This window comes from Pithys albifrons, chromosome 22 (genome assembly GCF_047495875.1).
Source record: "Pithys albifrons albifrons isolate INPA30051 chromosome 22, PitAlb_v1, whole genome shotgun sequence".
Taxonomy (NCBI): Eukaryota; Metazoa; Chordata; class Aves; order Passeriformes; family Thamnophilidae; genus Pithys; species Pithys albifrons.
In genome coordinates, this window is record NC_092479.1 from 3,653,719 (window position 1) to 3,676,453 (window position 22,735).

At 52.0% G+C, this 22,735-nt stretch overlaps 2 protein-coding genes across 7 annotated transcripts in view; both read left to right on the forward strand.

Annotated features, from left to right (window-relative positions):
- The first annotated feature begins 42 nt into the window (after window positions 1–42).
- On the forward strand, window positions 43–16,550 carry EMC1 (ER membrane protein complex subunit 1). Of its 2 annotated transcripts, XM_071575753.1 has the most exons (23): window positions 43–165; window positions 249–373; window positions 521–586; window positions 1,492–1,585; window positions 2,249–2,377; window positions 2,512–2,638; window positions 3,524–3,673; window positions 3,991–4,158; window positions 4,480–4,551; window positions 4,945–5,004; window positions 5,196–5,318; window positions 5,927–6,023; window positions 6,679–6,795; window positions 7,619–7,818; window positions 8,060–8,209; window positions 8,552–8,713; window positions 8,981–9,100; window positions 9,319–9,456; window positions 10,313–10,486; window positions 11,311–11,521; window positions 12,035–12,119; window positions 13,237–13,366; window positions 15,671–16,550. In XM_071575753.1, exons 1-23 carry the CDS (start codon window positions 77–79, stop codon window positions 15,848–15,850), a joined length of 2,967 nt encoding a protein of 988 aa, XP_071431854.1. In that variant the 5' UTR covers window positions 43–76; the 3' UTR covers window positions 15,851–16,550. The 2 variants fall into 2 exon arrangements, with proteins under 2 accessions (XP_071431854.1, XP_071431855.1); XM_071575754.1 differs by lacking the exon at window positions 4,945–5,004.
- Window positions 16,551–17,568: 1,018 nt separating this feature from the next.
- UBR4 (ubiquitin protein ligase E3 component n-recognin 4) overlaps window positions 17,569–22,735 on the forward strand; it is an 86,310-nt gene continuing 81,143 nt past the window's right edge. For all 5 annotated transcript variants that reach the window (XM_071575770.1, XM_071575771.1, XM_071575772.1 and 2 more), the window contains exons 1-2: window positions 17,569–17,731; window positions 22,038–22,135. In XM_071575770.1, the coding sequence (XP_071431871.1) occupies window positions 17,595–17,731; window positions 22,038–22,135 (235 nt within the window). In that variant the 5' untranslated portion in view covers window positions 17,569–17,594. The remainder of the gene's footprint in view (window positions 17,732–22,037; window positions 22,136–22,735) is intronic.

Below are 22,735 nucleotides of genomic sequence, written 5' to 3' on the forward strand. Positions count from 1 at the left end.
AGGGCGCCGGCAGCCTTTCCCCGCTCAGGCGGCGGCGCGGGCAGCCCCGCTGCGGTGCGAGGCCCCCCGGGCTGTCATGGCGGCGGCGCCGGGGCCGCTCCTGCCGCTGCTCCTCCTGCCTTTGGCCGCCGCCGTCTACGAGGACCAAGTGGGCAAGTTCGACTGGTGAGCGCTGGCGGTGCCGCCCCGCGGGCAGGAACCCCGCGCCGCCCCGGGCGGGCACCGCCTGACCGCCGCTCCCCCCGCAGGAGGCAGCAGTACGTGGGCAAGCTCAAGTTCGCGTCCTTGGAGGCGTCGCAGGGCTCGAAGAAGCTCGTGGTGGCCACCGAGGAGAACGTGGTGGCCGCCCTGAACTCCCGGAGCGGCGACATCCGTGAGTGCGGCCCGGGCGGGGTCAGTCCCGCCGGGTGGGATCCCGGGGAGGGCTGTGCGGGGGGCGGGCAGGGCACAAAGAGAGCGTAAAAATAATAAAAATGCCTCTGGGGGGCCGAACGTCCTTGCCCTGCGCTGTGTCCTGCAGTGTGGCGTCATGTGGACAAGGGAACCGCGGAGGGGACGATCGATGCGATGCTGATCCATGGGCAGGGTAAGAGGGTGGGATGGGGGGGGATTGGGATGGGATCGGGGGGGGGATTGGGGGGAATTGGGGTGGGCTCGGGGGTGGGCTCGGGGAGGGGATTGGGGGGGATTGGGATGGGATCGGGGGGGGGATTGGGATGGGATCGGGGGTGGGATTGGGGGGGGATCGGGGAGGGGATCGGGAGGGGGGATTGGGGTGGGATCGGGGGTGGATTGGGATGGGATCGGGGGGGGGGAATTGGGGTGGGATCGAGGGGGGGGATTGGGATGGGATCGGGGGTGGATTGGGGTGGGATCGGGGGGGGAATTGGGGTGGGATCGGGGGGTGGGATGGGGCGGGGTATTGGGATGGGATCGGGGGTGGGATTGGGATGGGATGTGGGGGATTGGGATGGGATCGGGGGTGGATTGGGATGGGATCGGGGGGGGGGGGAATTGGGGTGGGATCGGGGGGAGGGATGGGGCGGGGGATTGGGATGGGATCGGGGGGGGGGATTGGGATGGGATGGGGGGGATTGGGATGGGATCGGGGGGGGGAGTTGGGATGGGATCGGGAGGGGGAGTTGGGATGGGATGGGGGGGATTGGGATGGGATGGGGGGGATTGGGATGGGATCAGGGGGGGAGTTGGGATGGGACCGGGGGGGGATTGGGGTGGGATCGGGAGGGGGGATCGGGGGGGATTGGGATGGGTTTCTGGGGGGGAATTGGGGTGGGATTGGGGGTAGGGATTGGGGTGGGATTGCAGGGGGGGATTGGGATGGGGATCGGGGGGGGGGGATTGGGATGGGGATCGGGGGGGGGGGGATTGGGGTGGGATCGGGGTGGGAATGCCGCGGGAATGTGGGGGCTCCGCCCGGGCCCCGGTGCGGGTTTGGGGGCACCCGCCCCACGCTCAGGCCCTGCCCCACAGACGCCGTCACCGTGTCCAACGCCGGGCGGATCCTGCGCTCCTGGGAGACCAACATCGGGGGGCTCAACTGGGAGACGTCCCTGGACACGGGCAGGTGGGAATTGTGCTGCTGCCCTCCCTGGGGCTGCGCTGGGGAGCGAGGGAGGGGTCGTGGGCTTTGCCTGCCCTTGCACTGTAGAGGAAGGTTTAGTTAAAGGAGAAGTTTCCAGGAAGAGTTTTGGGTGAATTCTTTAGAAGTGCCTGAGCCTTGCACAGAATCCCTGAGGTTGGCAAAGCCCTCCCAGCCCCTGGAGCCCACCCTGTGCCCGATGCCCACCTTGGCAAAGCCCTCCCAGCCCATGGAGCCCACCCTGTGCCTGATGCCCACCTTGTCCCCCAGCCCAGAGCTCTGAGTGCCACGGCCAGTCCTGCCTTGGGCACCTCCAGGGCTGGGCACTCCATCCCTTCCTGGGCAGCCCCTGCCAGTGCCTGCCCACCCTTTTCAGGCAGCAATTCCTGCTGCTGTGCCCCCTGCCCTGCCCTGGCCCAGCCTGAGGCCGTGCCCTCTGCTCCTGTCCCTGTGCCCTGGGGCACAGCCCGACCTCCTGTCCCGGCTGCCCCTCCTGACAGGGATTGCAGAGCCAGAAGGTGCCCCCTGAGCCTCCTTTTCTCCAGCTGAGCCCCCCCAGCTCCCTCAGCCCCTCCTGCTGCTCCAGCCCCTTCCAGAGGGTAAAGCAGCAGAATAATTCCCTGATTTTCTGCCTGTGGCCTTGCTCAGTTTCCAGGCAGCTGCCCTGGTGGGGCTCCAGGACACGGTGAAATACGTGGCAGTGCTGAAGAAGGCGGCCCTGTCCCTGCACTACCTGTCCAACGGGCACCAGAAGTGGGTGGAACACTTGCCAGAAAGGTGGGAGCACATTTTAAGGAGAGCTGGGAGCTCCTGGCAGAGGGAAGGGCCCTGCCCCTGCCCTGTGCCTCTGAAAACCTCTGCAAACAGCTCTGTGAGAAGCTGATGCTTCAGGGTTGCTGCCTCTCTTGCAGTGAGACCACTCAGTACCAGTTGCTGTATTCCCATGGGACTGGAGTGATCCATGTGCTTGGAATTGTTCCCCAGAGCCACCTGACTGTCCTGACATTCAGTGTAGAGGATGGAGAAATTACAAAGCAGGTAGTGCTTGATTATGGAGCCAAAAAAGTGGGTTTGGTGTTAACAAATGTGCTCCCAACCAGAGGGGCTGTGCTGTGGGGGGCAAAGAAATTGTTGTGATCCAGAGAAACTTCCCTTGCCCTGAGGCACTGAAAGCCAAACTGAATGAGAGTGGCAGCTCTTAGTCAGGGTTGTCCCATGAACCTCAGGCTGACAGAGAGTCACAGAATCACAGAATGGATTGGGTTGGAAAAGACCTCCAGGATCATCAAGTCCAACCCTTGATCCAACCCCACTGTGATCACCAGCCCAGGGCACTCTGTGCCCTGGGCTGGTGATCACAGTGGGGTTGGATCAAGATGTGGTGGATTCTTACTCAGTGCCACATCCATAGAATCACAGAATCACAGAATGGGTTGGGTTGGAAAAGCCCTCTGAGATCACCAAGTCCAACCCTTGGTCCAACTCCAGTCCCTTTACCAGATCATGGCACTCAGTGCCATGGCCAAGCTCAGCTTAAAAACCTCCAGGGATGGGGAATCCACCCCCTCTCTGGGCAGCCCATTCCAATCCCTGAGCACTCTCTCTGTGAAGAATATTTTTCTCATCTACAACTTCAGTTTCCCCTGAGCCCATCGTGCCCCCTTGTCCTATTGCTGAGTGCCTGGGAGAAGAGACCAACCCCCACCTGGCCAGAACTTCCCTTCAGGGAGTTCCAGACAGTGCTGAGGTCACCTCTGAGCCTCCTCTTCTCCAGGCTGAACACCCCCAGCTCCCTCAAACACAGAGTTTGTCCCACTCATGAGGAGAGATAATGGTGACTTGAATTCCTGGCTGTGTCCAGGTTGTTTCTGTGCAGAGCTGGCTCTGCTGCCACCTCGGTGTCTCAGTGTCTGTCTTTTGCAGGGCAGAGTGGCAGCCCCGTGGCTGCAGAGCCTGCAGGGCCCCTGTGGGGTGGTGGGGGAGGCTGTGCTGGTGTGTGTGGACAGCAAGACCAGCTCCCTCCATGTCTGCTCCTTGGACACCGAGCAGGAGATGAAGCAGATCCCGCTGCAGGTGAGAATTCTGCAGGAACATGGTGTGTCATTCCTTGCCCAGCTGGTTTGGTGCCTGTTGGTGAACTGTGGAATGATTGAGGAGGGGTGGGGGATCAGGATCTAGAGACTTGGGGGAAGGGTTGGAAAGCTTTCTGTCCATCCTTCTGCATTGATCTCTTCAGAGCTCTGCTCCAAGGGCAGCCTCAGCCTCCCTGCTCCTGCTTTGTCTCTCCTGGCCCAGGGAATCTCTCCTTCCAGCTGTGTTGCTGCTGGGAGGGGGAAGGTGTTGATCCCAGTGGAGAACAAGCCCCCTGAGCTGTGCTTGTGTCCCTGCAGTCCCTGGAGCTGGAGTTTGCAGATGACTTCCAGGCCAGGCTCTTGGCCACTCAGCCCAGTGTGAGCGGAGCCTCCCGGACCCAGTTCTTCCTGCAGGTCTCTCCCAGCCACTTCTCCCTGCTGCAGTACAAGCATGGGCTGCTCAGCCACCTCCGAGACTTCCAGCAGGTACCAGCCACAGGCCCAGCTGAGCCTAAATCCTTCAGAGCTCTTAGCCCAGCTGGCAGGTTGTGCAAATTTAATAATTCTGGGCATTACAGTTCAAAAACCTGCAGCAGATCAGCTGTTTCCATCTTTATTAGAAATATTTTCAGTCTTAGGATTTTTTGTTTTGTTGGAGGAAACAATAAAATTTAAAATTTGACTGTGGAAGTTCATCTGCTTTTAATTCCACTGTGGCTTTATTTACTCCACAGTGGCTTTTGATGGAGTTTGGGATTTTCTTGGTGGGTTTTTTAATGATTTCCTGCTGTTTTTTTTCCTTTCCAGGCAGCTCTGGTGAGTTTTGCAACAACTGGGGAGAAGACAGTGGCTGCTGTGCTGACGTGCAGGAGTGAACTGGTGAGCACAACAGCTCCTGTTCTCTGGAACCAGCACAGCCCTGGGGGTGTGTCACAGGGATGGGGAGTCCCTTGAGGAAGAGGAGGGTGGCAATGCAATTAAAGCTTGATATTGTCCAGCTCAGGGTGGGTCTGGCTCAGTGGGATGTGTGTCCTGCTTTAGCCCTGAGTGAAGTGGGCAGACTTTGGAATAGGATTTACTGATCCATATTGGATTTCAGTTCTTGGGGGTACCAAATTTAGGGAGAGTTTCATTTTAATAAAAAATAGTATGGAACTGTATATAAAAATAGAACTGTTTCCTACCTGAGCTTGTCAGGCACTCAAAGCCCTGATGTTTTGTGCTCTCACTGGTGTTGTTGCCACAGCTCATCTCTCCCCTCCCTCCTTTCAGAAACCTGGGAGTGCTGAGGCCCTTCCTGCTGGCAGTGCTGGGGAGGAGGCCCGGAGGCAGGTACAGCTGCTCCTGTGCCCAGGGCAGTTCCTGGCAGTCCCTTCTGTGCAGGAACAGAAGGACAGAGGGGTCACAGCAGCCTTTTGGAGGCTGATGTTTTGTAGCAGTTCCATATATAGAACATAAAAACACCCTGAAGCCACAGTTCTTGCTGAATGTGTGCAGGTGATTCTTTCTGCTTGGTTTTCCAGGATTCCTTAACCTGCTCCAACCAAACCTACAACATAAACCTCTACCTGGTTGAGACTGGACAAAGACTGTTGGACACCACGATTACCTTCAGCCTGGAGCAGGGAGGGGCCAAACCACAGCAGGTGAGCAGGGAGGGGCCAAACCACAGCAGGGGGGAGCAGGGAGGGGCCAAACCACAGCAGGTGAGCAGGGAGGGGCCAAACCCACAGCAGGTGAGCAGGGAGGGGCCAAACCCACAGCAGGTGAGCAGGGAGGGGCCAAACCACAACAGGTGAGCAGGGAGGGGCCAGACCCACAGCAGGTGAGCAGAGAGGGGCCAAACCACAGCAGGTGAGCAGAGAGGGGCCAAACCACAGCAGGGGGGAGCAGAGAGGGGCCAAACCACAGCAGGTGAGCAGAGAGGGGCCAAACCACAGCAGGGGGGAGCAGAGAGGGGCCAAACCACAGCAGGTGAGCAGAGAGGGGCCAAACCACAGCAGGTGAGCAGGGAGGGGCCAAACCACAGCAGGTGAGCAGGGAGGGGCCAAACCACAGCAGGTGAGCAGGGAGGGGTTGGTTCAGTCCTGGCGCTGCTCAGACCTCCCTTGCCTGATTTGGCAGGATGGGCAGAGCCCTCAGGCAATAGGAAAGAGCATTTTAGGGGTTCTACCATCCCACTGCTGCTCTTGTTTCTGTGTTCTGTGAGGAGGTGAGGTGAGCATGAACCTCACTGTTGCCCTTGTTTTCCCAGCTGTACATCCAGGTGTTCCTGAAGAAGGATGACTCGGTGGGCTACAGAGCCCTGGTGCAAACAGAAGACCACATGCTCATGTTCCTCCAGCAGCCAGGTGACTGCACAAACAGCCTCCTCCAGCTGCAACACTGGCCACAAGAAAATTCCAGCTCCTAAAGGATCATTATTTTATCATTACTTTCCTTGGAAACTTGGCAAAATTAATTTAACTTTTCGGAGTCCCATGAAAAGCTCAAGAACTTTCACATCTCACCTGAGCAGAGGGTTCTGGCATGTTCTTTGTGGAGGCAGAGCCTTTGGATTTCAGGGGGTTTCTGCAGATACCAAAACTTTCTGTAGGATGAGAATCCAAGTCCTGTTGTACATATTCCTCAAAGTTTTTCAGAAAACATCCTTATGGCAAAAATGTTAATTTGCAGAAAGGGTTAAAAGTCCCTCTCAGTGACATGAATTTTCTGGAGTTGAAAAGGAATTCAGTTCACTCTGGGAACCTCTTATTTTAAATAGATTTTATAACTGTAACCCTTTAAAAACACCAGATTGCTTTTACAGATCCTTTGGGTTTCTTCCCCAAAGTGGTTCCAGTTGCATAAAGTGTTTGTCTTTTATGAAATAGTTCATTTATTGATATTAGACAGATACAGAATATTTTGCATTCCATAAGAAGTGCTTTGCATTCAAAGGGTCCACTGGAACATCATCCTATTCCCAGATGTTGATTTTCCCAATATTCTACTCCTTTTTTCCAGGAAAAGTTGTGTGGAGCAGAGAGGAGTCCCTGGCAGAGGTGGTGAGCCTGGAGATGGTGGACCTGCCTCTGACAGGGGCACAGGCTGAGCTGGAGGGGGAATTTGGAAAAAAAGCAGGTGAGTTTCAAGAGTGGCCTTTGTGAGTTGGTTCCTTTTCCTGAATAGATGTATTTATTGTTTCCTGTGTACTCTAAGCTGAGAGAGGAATTCAAATCTCTACTGATGGCAGTTAAAATGAGCAGCAATAACCCCTTTTCTGTCTAAACTTCTGAGGCCCAATGCCAAGTGCAGATGACACGGATACATTTCACTGTTACTGTGACAAACCAGTTGGCAGCAGTAGGAGGGATTTTTGGCCATCTCTGCTGAGTGTTTCCTTTGACTCTCTCTGAAAGACTTGTTTCCAATGGCCTTTTTTTTGCTTTGTTTTGTCTTTCCCTGCTGTCCTGGATGCAGCCATTCAAGGTAACCCAGCCTGCATGCAGTGTGTGCTGCCCCTGCCTGGTGCTTCTGGTGCCACCAGTGGCCTCTGCTTGTTCCCCTCAGGGCTGGGACAGTTTGTTTTGAGCAACTAAATATAATCCCTGTTTGGGCAGAATGAAGTGGGTTTTTCCTTACTGAGTGCAGGGGGAGACACAGACCTTGGAGGTGGGTGAGGTTTAGGTGGGCACAGTGAGGAGGAGCACAAAACACTCTGCATGAGGGTTTGCTTTCAGTTGATAGAGGCAAATTTGGGAATGAGTGTGAAGTGGGAAAAGGTGAATGCCAGAGTGTGTCATTAAATGGTGACTATGACTGTTACTCCAGAGTAACAGGGAGGCAGAGACTTATCCCAGGTTTGTGCATGGCAGCATTTCCTTGTCCTGGTCAACACCACAATTCCAGTTTTGGGGTGGGATCTGGATTTTCCCTCTTGTTGTCACTGTTGGTGTCCTTGCAGATGGTTTGCTGGGGATGTTTCTGAAGAGATTGTCCTCCCAGCTCATCCTGCTGCAGGCCTGGACTGCCCATCTGTGGAAGATGTTCTACGATGCCAGAAAGCCCCGGAGCCAGATCAAGAATGAGATCAACATTGACAACTTGGCCAGAGATGAGTTCAACCTCCAGAAGATGATGGTGATGGTCACTGCCTCAGGAAAGGTGAGGAGGACAGAGGAGGGATCTGTTTCTGGGGTATAACAGAGTCTCAGCTCTGAACTCCCAGCCCTGTTTTTAACCAGGCTTGGGCAGGATGTCATGAGAAGATGCACAGGATGTTTTGTGATGCCTTTAAACAGGGACCGAGACTCTTCTTTCTTTGGGATATGGCAAAGAAAAATGCAGTGTTTGGATGTGAGAGGTGTGTTTTCCTCAGCTTTGGCTTTCCTGTGTCTTTGCTCAGCTCTTTGGCATTGAAAGCAGTTCTGGCACCATCCTGTGGAAGCAATACCTGAGGAATGTGAGACCAGGCTCCTCCTTCAAGCTGATGGTGCAAAGGACAACAGCCCATTTCCCACACCCTCCCCAGTGCACTCTGCTTGTCAAGGACAAGGTGAAGCCCTTCCCTGGCCCTCCACTGGGCTGGGTTAGCATGGAAATCTGTCCTTGGAAAGGGCAGGAAAAACCATCTTTCTGTGCCTCATCTGGTTGTCACTGATGTGGGGATGGGAGGAGAGAGGGACCTGGGGAAAAGCAGACACAGAGGCCTGAAAATCTTGAGCATGACCATGGGTTTGATAGGCAGGTGTGGGATACAGAGTATTCATGTCCAGAGTATTTTCAGGATGGAATAGCTGAACTCTGGATAAGAATAGTCCAACATCAGCAAGGAGCAGTTAGAAAAATACCCCTTTTTCCCCCTTAGAAAAAGTTTTGCCTCTTGTTTGTCTTATAGGAAACCAAAATGAGCTTTCTGTATGTCTTTAACCCCATCTTTGGGAAGAGAAGCCAAGTCGCTCCCCCTGTTCTGAAACGCCCAATTCTCCAGACTCTGCTTCTGCCTATTATGGATCAAGACTATGCCAAAGTCCTGCTGCTGATTGATGATGAGTACAAGGTAACTGGCTTTGCCTGGAAAAATTTTCTTCATGTTCCAGTTAATTATTCCCCTCCCTTTTGGAACAAGATTTAAAAAAATGCCATTGGGTCACATTTCACACAAAACTATGAGGTTATTCTGGTAAGACAGACATAAACATATAAACATATCTGATAAACATATCTGAGATAATCTTTCTGGTTCATTTTTTGTTGTTTTGGGTTTTTTTTAACCTCTTTCTGTGTCAGCTGGTTTTTAACCTGTGTTTCCATCCTCCTTTTCCAGGTTACAGCTTTCCCAGCCACTAAAAACGTCCTTCGCCAGTTGGAAGAAATAGCCCATTCTATCTATTTTTATCTGGTTGATGCTGAGCAGGGAAAACTCTCTGGATTCAGGCTGAAAAAGGTAGGGAAGACTTGGTACAGTCCCAGTGATGCCACTTGCCTGGATAATGGTAGATCTCATTGTTTGGTTTGTGGGGCTTTGCTCAGAATAGGAACATTCAGCCTCAAAACATCCTGAAGAAACCTGTACAATGAAAAAGCAGAGAAAGCTGAATGTCACTGGTGGGGATGGTGTTTTTGAGGGCAAGATCCAGCCTCCCCTCTGCTTTTTCCTTGCAGGACCTGAGCACAGAGGAGAGCTGGGAGGTGGTGATCCCCCCAGAGGTGCAGAGGATTGTGGCTGTCAAAGGCAAGAGGTCCAACGAGCACGTGCACTCCCAGGGCCGCGTCATGGGCGACCGCAGCGTCCTCTACAAGGTGCTGCTGCTGCTGCTGTGGCTTTTTGGGGGTGCATCTTCCCTGGGAACAGCTCAGTGCCACTCCCAGGCTCTGCTTTGGGATTAACTGCCCTGTAGTAGCAGGTTTTTCCCCAAGCCCTCCCCAGAGATGCTAATTTTGGGAGGGATTCTTTTCTAAAGCACTTTGGTGCAGTAATTAAGTCAGTCAGACATCTGATATTGGGGCATAACTGCTTGATTTCTTCTGGTGATTTGTGCTAATCAGGTAATTAGTTTATTATATGCCCAGTGCCCGATGAAACACAGAACAAGGTGTCTGTGGCACTGAAGTGGGGATGAATCTAAGGTTTTTTGTCTTTTTTTTCAATCTCTGAACCCAAACCTGCCCAATGTCAGGTGAAACACAGAACAAGGTGTCTGTGGCACTGAAGTGGGGATGAATCTCAGGTTTTTTGTCTTTTTTTCAGTCTCTGAACCCAAACCTGCCCAGTATCAGGTGAAACACAGAACGAGGTGTCTGTGGCACTGAAGTGGGGATGGGTCTCAGTTGCTTTTTTAACTTTTTTTCAGTCTTTGAACCCAAACCTGCCCAGTGTCAGGTGAAACATAGAACAAGGTGTCTGTGGCACTGAAGTGGGGATGAATCTCAGGTTTTTTGTCTTTTTTTCAGTCTCTGAACTCAAACCTGCTCAGTATCAGGTGAAACACAGAACGAGGTGTCTGTGGCACTGAAGTGGGGATGGGTCTCAGTTGCTTTTTTTCCTTTTTTTCAGTCTTTGAACCCAAACCTACCCAGTGTCAGGTGAAACACAGAACAAGGTGCCTGTGGCACTGAAGTGGGGGTGGATCTCAGTTGTGTTTGTGTTTCTCTGCAGTCCCTGAACCCCAACCTGCTGGCTGTGGTGACAGAGAGCACGGACACGCACCACGAGCGCACCTTCATCGGGATCTACCTCATTGATGGGGTCACAGGCAGGATCATCCACTCCTCAGTGCAGAAGAAAGCCAAGGGGCCTGTCCACATGGTTCACTCAGAGAACTGGGTGGTGGTAAGAGCTTATTGCAGAATCAACCAGGTTGGAAAAGACCTCTGAGATTATCAAGTCCAACCTTTGACCCAACACCACAGAATCACAGACTATTCTGAGTTGGAAGGACCCACAAGGATCATCGAGTCCAACTCTTAAGTCAATGGCCCAGACAGGGGATTGAACCCATGACCTTGGTGTTACTACAACCAGGTTTTAACCAACTGAGCTACTACATTGTCACCCAGATCACAGAATTATAGAATTGCTTGGGTTGGAAAAGACCTCCAAGATCATCAAGTCCAACCCTTGATCCAACCCCACTGTGATCACCAGCCCAGGGCACAGAGTGCCCTGGGCTGGTGATCACAGTGGGATTGGATCAAGATGTGGTGGATTCTCCCTCAGTGCCACATCCACAGAATCACATAATCCATTGGTTTGGAAAAGACCTCTGAGATCATCAAGTCCAACCCTTGGTCCAACTCCAGTCCCTTTACCAGATCATGGCACTCAGTGCCACGGCCAAGCTCAGGTTAAAACCCTCCAGGGATGGGGAATCCACCCCCTCTCTGGGCAGCCCATTCCAATGGCTGAGCACTCTCTCTGCAAAGAATTTCTTTCTCATCTCCAACTTCAATTTCCCCTGGCAGAGCTTGAGCCCCCTTTGTCCTATTGCTGAGTGCCTGGGTGAAGAGGCACTGAGTGCCATGCTGCTTACATTGGGAAGTGGGGGCAGTTCCTCATCCTCTGTGGTCAAAAATCCTTCTCCATTCCCTGTGATTTCCTGCTCTCTGTGTTATGGATTGCTTGGCTCACATTCCTGACCTGTGCTGTCATTGCAGTACCAGTACTGGAACACCAAGGCCCGGCGGAATGAGTTCACTGTGCTGGAGCTCTACGAGGGCACTGAGCAATACAACGCCACGGCCTTCAGCTCCCTGGACCGCCCCATCCTGCCCCAGGTCCTCCAGCAGTCCTACATCTTCCCCTCTGCCATCAGTGCCATGGAGGCCACCATCACCGAGCGTGGCATCACCAGCCGCCACCTGCTCGGTGAGTGCCCGCTCGGTGCCCAGAGGGGCTCAGGCAGCACTGAAATACAAGCCAAAGGCATTTGCTGCCAAAAGTGATGTCTGTGGGTTGTCCTGGACCCCTGGAAGTGCAAGAGTGAGCACCAGGAAAATGGTGTCAGGAAAATGTTGTTGGAAAATGCTGTTGGAAAATGCTGTCAGGAATGGCCATGGGGTATCAGGGGGTGGTGGCAGACCCTGCAGTGGTGCCCTGAGACAGGATGAGGAGCAATGGGCATAAACGAAAGCACAGGAAGTTCCACCTCAGCATGAAGAACTTCTTTATGCTGAGGGTGACAGAGCACTGGAACAAGAGTCCAGGGACAGCCTGGAGTCTCCCTCTCTGGAGATATTCCAAACCCACCTGGATGCATTGCTGTGTCACCTGCTGCAGGTGACCCTGCCTTGGCAGAGGGTTGGACTGGATGGTCTCCAGAGGGTCCTTCCAACCCTGACAATTCTGGGATTTTTAAGATGCTCTTCTTTTAATGCACAGTTGGGCTTCCCTCCGGGGCCATCCTGTCCCTCCCAAAGGCTCTGCTGGATCCTCGGCGCCCGGAGATCCCGACGGAGCAGAGCAGGTAGGGAAGGGGTGACAACAACCCCTGTTCCTGGCAGCTGGGAAGAGGGATGGGGTTTGAGTGTGATACAGGAGTGTGAAGTGGAACAACCTGTCCTGGATGGAGTCAGGGTGGGTTTTGAATGGAATCTTCAGGTCAGGGATCTTAGAAGTCTTTTCCAAATTAAACAGTTCTGTAGTTCCTTCCCAGTCTGTGCTGGGCTGTTTGTCTGTAAGGCAGCAGGTCAATCCTAATCCAGCCTGTTGTCTACTCTCTTGGGAGGAGCACTCAGAGTAACTGGGCTTTTAGGATTACACAGACTTTTAAAACTTCCAAGCCTGGAAGGAAGAGGCAGCTGCAGCTTAGCCAGGCCCAGAGATACTTTTGATTTTCATCCTGCAGCAAAAATGAATTCACACAAGGAAAAGCTTCCAGATTTCCTATTTCAGATCAGTTGGAGATGATCAGAGTAGGGAGCTGTGATGAGAGAGTGCTGTTTGGTGGGATTGCAGAGTAGGAGCTGTGATGAGAGTGCTGTTTGGTGGGGATTTCAGAGTAGGAATTTGATGGGATTTCAGAGTAGGAGCTGTGATCAGAGTGCTGTTTGGTGGGGATTTCAGAGTAGGAATTTGATGGCATGTCAGAGTAGGAGCTGTGATCAGAGTGCTGTTTGGTGGGATTGCAGAGTAGGAGCTGTGATCAGAGTGCTGTTTGGTGGGGATTTCAGAGTAGGAGCTGTGATCAGAGTGCTGTTTGGTGGGATTGCAGAGTAGGAATTGGATGGGATTGCAGAGTAGGAGCTGTGATCAGAGTGATGTTTGGTGGGATTGCAGAGTAGGGAGCTGTATCTGGTGGGATTTCAGAGTAGGAGCTGTGATCAGAGAGTGCTGTTTGGTGGGGATTTTAGAGTAGGAATTTGATGGGATTGCAGAGTAGGAGCTGTGATCAGAGTGATGTTTGGTGGGATTTCAGAGTAGGAGCTGTGATCAGAGTGCTGTTTGGTGGGATTGCAGAGTAGGAATTTGATGGGATTGCAGAGTAGGAGCTGTGATCAGAGTGCTGTTTGGTGGGATTGCAGAGTAGGAGCTGTGATCAGAGTGCTGTTTGGTGGGACTTCACTGCCCTCCCTGCCTTTCAGAGAGGAGAACCTGATCCCGTACTCGCCCGACGTGCAGATCCACGCCGAGAGGTTCATCAACTACAACCAGACCATCTCCCGCATGAGGGGCATCTACACGGCGCCCTCGGGCCTCGAGTCCACCTGCCTGGTGAGTGCCGGGACATTCCCTGGAACTGGGGCTGCATTCCCGGCCACGGGAACTCCACAGTGCCCCCAGCCTGGCGGGTCTCAGCTTAGACAGTCCTTCTGATCTGGAACGTGATTTTTTGGGGCTGTTGAAGTGAGACTTTTTGCAGTTTAAGTGAGGGATTTTGGGGCTGTTGAAGTGGGTTTTGGGGCTGTGAAAGTGGTGGGGTTTTGCTATTGAGGTGTTTTTTGAGGCTATTTAAGTGGGTTTCGAGGCTCTTTAAGTGAGTTTTTGCTATTTAAGTGGGTTTTTGAGAGGCTTTTGAGGTGTTTCTTGGGGGGCTATTGAAGTGTTTGGGGGGCTCTTTAAGTGGGGCTTTTTTGCTATTTAGGTGTTTTTGGGGGCTCTTTAAGTGAGGTTTTGAAAGCTATTTTAGTGGAGGTTTTGAGGCTATTTCAGTGGTTTTTGGGGGGGCTATTTGAGGGTTTTTGCTATTTTAGTGGGTTTGGGGGGCTATTTAAATGGATTTTTTTGCTATATAGGTGAGTTTTTAGGGTTATTTAAGTGGGGGTTTGGGGGTCTATTTAAGTGGGGGGTTTGGAGCTATTTAAGTGTGTTTTTCAGCTATTTAAGCATTTTTTGGCAGTTTAAGTGAGTTTTTAGGCCTTTTTAAGTGGGGGGCTTGAGGTCTTTTTAAGTGGGATTTTTGTAGCTATTTAAGTGGGTTTTTTGGACCTACTTAAGCTTTTTTTTTTGGCTGTTTAAATGAGTTTTTAGGGCTATTTAAGTGGGGGGTTTGGGGGTCTAAGTGGGGGTTTTGGAGCTATTTAAGTGGGATTTTTTTGGAGATATTTAAGCTGGTTTTTGCAGTTTGAGTTTTTAGGGCTATTTAAGTGGGGGGTTTGGGGGTCTATTTAAGTGGGGTTTTTGGAGCTACTTATGCTTTTTTTGTGGCCATTTAAGTGAGTTTTTAGGGCTATTTAAGTGGGGGGTTTGGGGGGTCTAAGTGGGGTTTTGGAGCTATTTAAGTGGGTTTTTTTGGAGATATTTAAGCTTTTTTTTGCCATTTGAGTTTTTAGGGCTATTTAAGTGGGTTTTTTGCCATTTAAGTGAGTTTTTAAGGCTATTTAAGTGGGGTTTTTGGAGCTATTTAAGGGGTTTTTGGAGCTATTTGAGGGATTTTTGGAGATATTTAAGGGATTTTTTGCCATTTAAGTGAGTTTTTAGGGCTATTTAAGTGGGGGGTTTGGGGGTCTAAGTGGGGTTTTTGGAGCTGTTTAAGTAAGGAGGTTTTGGAGCTATTTAAGTGAGGGGTTTTTGGAGCTATTTAAGGGTTTTTTTTTTGTCATTTAAGTGAGTTTTTAAAGCTATTTAAGTGGGGGGTTTGGGAGTCTATTTAAGTGGCGTGTTTGGAGCTATTTAAGGTGTTTTTTGCCATTTAAGTGAGTTTTGAGGGCTATTTAAGTGGGGGGTTTGGGGGTCTATTTAAGTGAGGTTTTTGGAGCTATTTAAGGGGTTTTTGGAGCTATTTAAGTGAGGGGGTTTTGGAGCTATTTAAGGGGTTTTTGGAGCTATTTAAGTGAGGGGGTTTTGGAGCTATTTAAGGGGTTTTTTTGTCATTTAAGTGATTGTTTGGGGCTATTTAAGTGGGGGGTTTGGGGGTCTAAGTGAGGGTTTTTGAAGTTATTTAAGTGAGAGGTTTTTGGAGCTATTTAAGAGATTTTTTTGCCGTTTAAGTGAGTTTTTAGGGCTATTTAAGTGGGGGTTTGGGGGTCTAAGTGGGGTTTTTGGAGCTGTTTAAGTGAGGGGGTTTTGGAGCTATTTAAGGGGTTTTTGGAGCTGTTTAAGTGAGGGGTTTTTGGAGCTATTTAAGGGGTTTTTGGAGCTGTTTAAGTGAGGGGTTTTTGGAGCTATTTAAGGGGTTTTTGGAGCTATTTAAGAGATTTTTTTGCCGTTTAAGTGAGTTTTGAGGGCTATTTAAGTGGGGGGTTTGGGAGTCTGTTTAAGTGGGGTTTTTGGAGCTATTTAAGGGGTTTTTGGAGCTGTTTAAGTGAGGGTTTTTTGGAGCTATTTAAGAGATTTTTTTGCCATTTAAGTGAGTTTTTAGGGCTATTTAAGTGGGGGGTTTGGGGGTCTAAGTAGGGTTTTTGGAGCTGTTTAAGTGAGGGGTTTTTGGATCTATTTAAGGGGTTTTTTGTCATTTAAGTGAGTTTTTAGGGCTATTTAAGCAGGAGTTTCAGAGCTCTTTAGCACTGCAGCCCTGAGTGAGTAATTTTTGACTCTTCACACTCAGAGCTGCCTCCCCCTGCCCCGTTGCCCCTGCAGGTGGTTGCCTACGGCCTGGACCTGTTCCAGACCCGCGTGTACCCCTCCAAGCAGTTCGACGTGCTGAAGGACGACTACGACTACGTGCTGATCAGCAGCGTCCTCTTCGGGCTGGTCTTTGCCACCATGATCACCAAGAGACTGGCCCAGGTGAAGCTGCTCAACAGGGCCTGGCGCTGAGCCAGGGGGGCCCTGGGTGGCCAGCTGGGCTGGCACTGCCTGCGGAGCTTCCAGGAGTGCCAAACATCCATGTCTTGTCCTGCTGGAAGATCTTTGTGCTGAGGAAAAGCTGCTGCTGTGACCCGTGTGTGTCCTGAGCGGGGAAGGAAGAGATGTGTGACTGAAAAAGAACCTCCCCAGCCTCCCAGAAAGCACCAAAATCACGTTGTCTCCCTCATGGTGGTGAAGAGGATGCTGAAGATGTGTCCCCTCCATCCCTGGCACCAGCTGTGCCCACATCTGGCAGAGGGGAGGGAGCTCTGGGGGGTGTTGGCAGCTGTGCTGGGAGTGCTGGAGTGGGAATGTGTGAGCTGCCAGTGCCAGGGGGAGACTGGGGGGTATTGGAATAAAAATGTTGGGAATTGGGTGGGAAAGGGCGTGGTGGAGTCGCCGATGGTGCTGCAGGGCTGGGGGAGGAGCTGGAATGTCTGATCCATGTCCTGTATTTATTCTGATGGGAAGAGCAGCTCCTTCCCACTGGGTTTCCATTTCCCTGGAGTTCTGTCCCACGTGGAGGCTCCTCACGGTGCTTCCCTCGGGATCACAGCTCAGCTCCAGGAGTGGAATTGTTAGAATGGAGTCTGGGAATGGGAGAGGCCCCGTCCCCTCCAGCCCTCAGTGAAATCCCTCAATAAATCCAGGACCTGCCTGTGGGCTGTGACATGTTTGTTTGGGAATATTCTGTGGGGTTTGGGCCATTTCAGTGGGTTTTTGGGGCTATTTAAGTGGTTTTCTGGGCTACTTAAGTGGATTGGAGTGGGTTAGGTAGGAGGTTTTTGGGGCTATTTAAGTGGGTTTTGGCTGTTGGGTGTTTTGGCCACTTAAGTGGAGTTTTTGGGGCTATTTAGGTGAGTTTTGGCTGTTGGGTTCTTTGGCCATTTAGGTGAGGTTTTTGAGGCCATTTAAGTGGGTTTTGGCTATTGGGTTTTTTGGCCATTTAAGTGGGTTTTGGCTGTGGATTTTTCTGCCTTTTCCAGTGGGATTTTTGGGGCTGTTCTCATGGGTTTTGGCTCTTGGGTTTTTTAGCCATTTAATATTTTTGGGGGACTATTTAGGTGGGTTTTGTCTGTTGATTTTTCTGGCCTTTCCAGTGGGATTTTTGGGGCTACTCTCATGGGGTTTGGCCATTTATTTTTCTGACCTTTTCATGGCATTTTGGGGACTACTCTCATGGGTTTGGGCTACTGGATTTTGGCCACTTGAGCAGCTTTTGGCTGTTGATTTTTCTGGCCTTTCCAGTGAGATTTTTGGGGCTACTCTCATGGGGTTTGGCCATTTATTTTTCTGACCTTTTCATGGTATTTTTGGGACTATTCTCATAGGTTTTGGCTCTTGAGTATTTGGCCACATAAACAGCTTTTGGCTGTTGATTTTTCTGGCCTTTCCACTGAGATTTTTGTGGCTACTCACGTATCTTTCTCCTACTCGGTATTTTCTCCCTTTAACAACTATTTTTATGGCCCTATTTTCCCCCTCCCCGCCGCTCCCAGCGCCGCTTTCCCCCTGAGGGGCGGGCGCGGCTCCTCCCACTGCGCATGCGCCGCCCCTTCTCACCGCGCAGGCGCCGCGCGCCAAACTTGCTGACTCACGCAGTGCGCACGCGCCCCCGCCGCGGGCCAATGGGGCGGCGCGACGTTGCTTGGGCGGTGCCGCCCCGCCGGCAGGGGGCGCCCCCCGGCCCGGCCCGGCCCCAGCGCAGCCCAAGATGGCGGCGGGAGGAGGCGCCGCTGCGGCCGCGGCCGGGCCCGGCTGGGACGTGGCGGTGCGGCCGCTGCTCTCCGCCTCCTACTCCGCCTTCGACATGAAGGAGCTGCCGCAGCTGCTCGCCTCGGTCATCGAGAGGTGAGGAGGGGGGTGGCGGGGAGCCGGCTGGCTGTCCCGCGCGGTGTGTGAGGGGCGCTCGGGGGTCGGTGCCGTGAGGGGCTCGGCGCGGCTGTGGCTGCCCCGGAGGAGCTGCGAGCGCTGCCCGCAGGCTGCCGGAGGTGCCCTCGGGCCCCGTAACGGGCTGAGGGTGCCCGGCCCAATCGCCCAGAGCCTTCGGGACGGCTCTGTGGCTGTGGCTTTGTCCCGGTGGTGTCACCCGCCTGCTGAGGGCACAGGGGGTGGCACTGAGTCCCCTCCGAGTGTCTGCCGGGGCAGGGCTGGTGGCACCCGGATGGTGGCACTCTGAGGGCACCGAGTTGGTGGCACTGAGTCCCCTCCTAGTCCCTTCCAGGAAGAAATAAAGCACAGCCAAATCGCATAATCGTTTTCTTAACTATAAACATGAGACTCGGAGCATAAGAGTACCCGCCGCAGCTGTTTAATTGAACTTGTAGCTTATTTTAGGACCCAAAACAGGAGGCGTGAGAGCCACAACGTGTTGCTCGGTTGCAGGGGGATAACCCCGGCCACGATAAGTTGTTGGGGAACTTCAAATAAACACTGCAGGGAGGAAGGTGATGGAGTAAAGCCCTGTGGTGTTTTGCTTAGTGAAGGATGGCTGAGTGTGCAGGGGATGCTCCAGACCCAGGTCCAGGGGCAGTGGCAGTGGCTCACCCAGGACGGGTTGATGGGACTGGGGCAGGATTTTGGCCAGGCTTTGCTCCAGGGCTTGTTTCAGTGCCCCTTTTCTGTGCAGAGCTGTTCTGTGTGTGTGCCTGAACTTCCCTGGGGAAGTGTTTCATCTGAGTATCCCAGAGACACTCGGGTGGACCCACTGGAGTTCTGGGAGTGAGCTGTTTCCTCCTTTACTGGGAGTGATGGTTCCCACTGGAGGCAAGTTCGTTGCCTTTAGGGCTGGAGTTGTGTGTCTGATGATCCAGCAGGATTTGGGCTCTTGCAGGATGATACTTTTTATTTCATGCCGTGGTATAATGAGGCAAATCTCAAAGGAATAAATAAATAAATACAGCTCGTTTGTGTCTGGAGCTGTGCTGAACAGGAATCTATCTTTAGATTCCCTCATCTGAAATATTTTATCTCTTCCAGTTATTTTTAGAAGGTGTTTGTTGGATTTCCCCTTAAATAAACTTGGTGGGATGGCAGAGGAATCATTGGTGTAATTCTTTTCAAAATAAATCAATAAACTACATTTTTAGCAGCTCTCCTATTTCATTTATAAGTTTAGGCACCATCAGGTGACTGGTGGGATGATCCCTTTTCCTGTGACACCCTGGGAGCAGGTGTATCCCAGGGCTGGCAGAATTTGGCTTCTTTCTTTCCTAAATGATGGAAGTGCTGACCTGGGAAGTGCAGCTGGAGTGGAACAGACAGGCTGGCACAGCCACACCAGGCTGGGTTTTGGGGAAGGGGTTTCCATAGGGCAGAATTCCTGCCCCCAGGAGAAGGTGCTTTGTCCCCCCTGCCTCACAGGAAGGGCCTGTTTGGGGGCTGGTTTTGGGGCTGGTTTTGGGGCTGGTTTGGGGGCTGGTTTGGGGGCTGGTTTGGGGGCTGGTTTTGGGGCTGGTTTTGGGGCTGGTTTTGGGGCTGTTTTGGGGGCTGTTTTGGGGGCTGTTTTGGGGGCTGTTTTGGGGGCTGTTTTGGGGGCTGTTTTGGGGGCTGTTTTGGGGGCTGTTTTGGGGGCTGGTTTTGGGGCTGGTTTTGGGGGCTGGTTTTGGGGGCTGTTTTGGGGCTGTTTTGGGGCTGTTCTGGGGTTTGGTGCTGATACCACCACAGAGGCTTCTCCCTCAGCCTGAGGAATGAGCTTCCCTGGGAAGCACAAGCCCTTTAACCAATAAACCACAACAGAATAGCTGAAAGTTATTTTTAAATCTCACTGCATATGCAGAGTAACACTCTGGCACATCCCAGATTGATTCACTCACAGGGATTGATGATTCCTTGACAGCTGCCCTCTACTTTGCACCACCTCAGGAACTCCACAACTTGTTTTACTGAACTCTCCCCTCTCCTTGCCCAATCCAGGTGACATTCCCTGCCCTGTGCTGGATTCTGCACCTCTGTGTTCCCACCCTGAGGGCACACAGAGTGGGCATTGTGTGTTGCACAGCTTGACCTGTGCAGTAATTGAGGAGCTTCCAGCCTCTCCTCTACTCTGTTATTCCCAAATTGTTCTAATTTATTCTCTTAAAATACATTACAGGCATCTCCTGCTGCTGATTTAGGGTTGGGCCTGAGAGGAGGATGAGCAGAATGAGTGTCTGAGAGAGCAGAGATTTTTTGCATGTTTTTGTTGCCCAGCAGGGCAGTTCTGGCAGGAGGTGCTGAGGTGGAGCCCGAGGTGCTGAAGCTCAATCATGTTCTGCTGCTGAATATCTTCAAGGAAAGCTCCTCTGCTTTCCTGTTTCAGCTTGTTAGGCAGACTAAATAAGTCAGCAATAGGACAAGGGGGTTTGGGCTCAAGCTCTGCCAGGGGAAATTGAAGTGGGAGATCAGAAAAAACTTCTTTGCAGGGAGAGTGCTCAGGGATTGGAATGGGCTGCCCAGAGAGGGGGTGGATTCCCCATCCCTGGAGGTTTTTAAGCTGAGCTTGGCCGTGGCACTGAGTGCCATGATCTGGTAAACGGACTGGAGTTAGACTAAGAGTTGGACTTGATGATCTCAGAGGTCTTTTCCAAACCAATGGATTATGTGATTCTGTGGATGTGGCACTGAGTGAGAATCCACCACGTCTTGATCCAACCCCACTGTGATCACAGTGGGGTTGGATCAAGGGTTGGCCTTGCTGATCTCAGAGGTCTTTTCCAACCCAATCCATTCTATGACAGAGTGCCCTGGGCTGGTAATCACAGTGGAGTTGGATCAAGACGTGGTGGATTCTCACTCAGTGCCACATCCATAGAATTCCAGAATCCATTGGTTTGGAAAAGCCCTCTGAGATCATCAGGTCCAACCCTTGGTCCAACTCCAGTCCCTTTACCAGATCATGGCACTCAGTGCCACGGCCAAGCTCAGCTTAAAAACCTCCAGGGATGGGGAATCCACCCCCTCTCTGGGCAGCCCATTCCAATCCCTGAGCACTCTCTCTGTGAAGAATTTCTTCCTGATATCCAACCTAAACCTCCCCTGGCAGAGCTTGAGCTGTGCCCTCTTGTTCTCCTGTTGGTTGCCTGGGAGAAGAGACCAACCCCCAGCTGGTCAGAACTTCCCTTCAGGCAGTTCCAGACAGTGCTGAGGTCACCTCTGAGCCTCCTCTTCTCCAGGCTGAACACCCCCAGCTCCCTCAGCCTCTCCCCACAGCACTTGTGCTCCAGTCCCTTCTCCAGCCTCGTTGCTTTTAGAATCAGAGAATGGATTGGGTTGGAAAAGACCTCCCAAATCATCAAGTCCAATCCTTGGTCCAACTCCAGTCCCTTTACCAGATCATGGCACTCAGTGCCACGGCCAAGCTCAGCTTAAAAACCTCCAGGGATGGGGAATCCACCCCCTCTCTGGGCAGCCCATTCCAATCCCTGAGCACTCTCTCTGTGAAGAACTTCTTCTTGATATCCAACCTAAACCTCCCCTGGCAGAGCTTGAGCCCATCGTGCCCCCTTGTCCTATTGCTGAGTGCCTGGGAGAAGAGACCAACCCCCACCTGGCCAGAACTTCCCTTCAGGTGGTGGGTGTGGAGGCAGAGCTGGGTGTGCTGTGTTGGGCCAGCACTGCAGCAGGGTCAGCTCTCAGGAATGACTCATCTCATGGCCAGGGGGTCTCTCAGAACCCTCAGACCCTGCACTCACCTACCAGAACCCTTCAGTGCCCAGCCCATGGCCCTGTGTGCCTGTTGTGATTATGCAATTGCCTGGTTTGATCCCCCTGATCTGCAGAGTTGCACAAACTCCCCTTGACTCCGGGAATTCCTGTGCCCCAGGCTTGGCAAATCCTGCCAGCGTTAGCAGAACACTCAGTCCAAACACTCTGGGCAGCTGAGTTTAGAATAACTGAAAGGTTAATGAGCCTCTGGCTGAGAGAGAGCCTGACCTGTTGATGCTGTAAAGGAAAAACATTTACAATATTGGGATTATTTCCTTAAATTTCTTACGTGGATACTGATGCCTGTGCCGTGGTCTGGCTGCTGCTGGAGCACCCTGAGGACAGGAGGGAGAGGGTTGTGTTCTCAGAGCTGTTAACAGTCTTGTCTCCCCTCTGATCATGTTTTTGGGTGTTGGGTGGTGCTGCTGTTGTGCTGGATCCCTCTGACATCTCTCCTCTTCTCCCCTTGCAGTGAATCTGAAATCCTGCACCACGACAAACAATATGAGCCTTTTTACTCCTCCTTCGTTGCACTTTCCACACACTACATCACCACTGTGTGTGGCCTGAGTAAGTGTTCCCCCTCCTTTGCCTCTCCTGCTCTTGTGTTGTGACTGGGATTTGCAGTTTTTGTATTTATCTTTTGCTGGATCAGACTTTTGTATATATATCAGACTTTATCCTGGCAAAATGTCAGCTCACGTGGAAAGGGAAGCTTGTTGGTTGGGAGTGTTTGGCCACCAAGCACTGGCAGCATTGCATTTTTGCTTCCTTATTCATTGGCCTGACTTAATTTTTGGTCAAATGAAGTGTGATTCAATTTTCAGGATTTTTAGGGTCTTTTCTAGCAGTTAGTACACTGCTGTCCCTGGAAGTGTTCAAGGCTGGGTTGGGTGGAGCTTGGAGCAGTCTGGGATAGTGGAAGGTGTCCCTGCCCATGGCAGGGATTTGGATTGAGATGAGATTTAAGGTCCCTTCCAACCCAAACCATTCTGGGATTCCATAGTTATGTTACTATATTGGAGTTCATGATCAAAACATTGTGACTCAGAAGCGTTTTCTGTTATTTTGGCTGACAGTTTAGTAATTAAAAAAAAAAAGACCTTTATGGACTTGTTTCAAGTTCTTCAGTGCCTCTGTCAGCATTAAATAACGTTGCTGGGGAAACTG

Bases quoted from the DNA above. Each gene is read 5' to 3' on its own strand.
- EMC1 (XM_071575753.1), top strand. From the start codon at position 77: ATGGCGGCGGCGCCGGGGCCGCTCCTGCCGCTGCTCCTCCTGCCTTTG. The intron at 10,487-11,310 runs GTAAGAGCTTAT...CTGTCATTGCAG, and splicing joins ACTCAGAGAACTGGGTGGTG to TACCAGTACTGGAACACCAA. The intron at 13,367-15,670 runs GTGAGTGCCGGG...TTGCCCCTGCAG, and splicing joins GCCTCGAGTCCACCTGCCTG to GTGGTTGCCTACGGCCTGGA.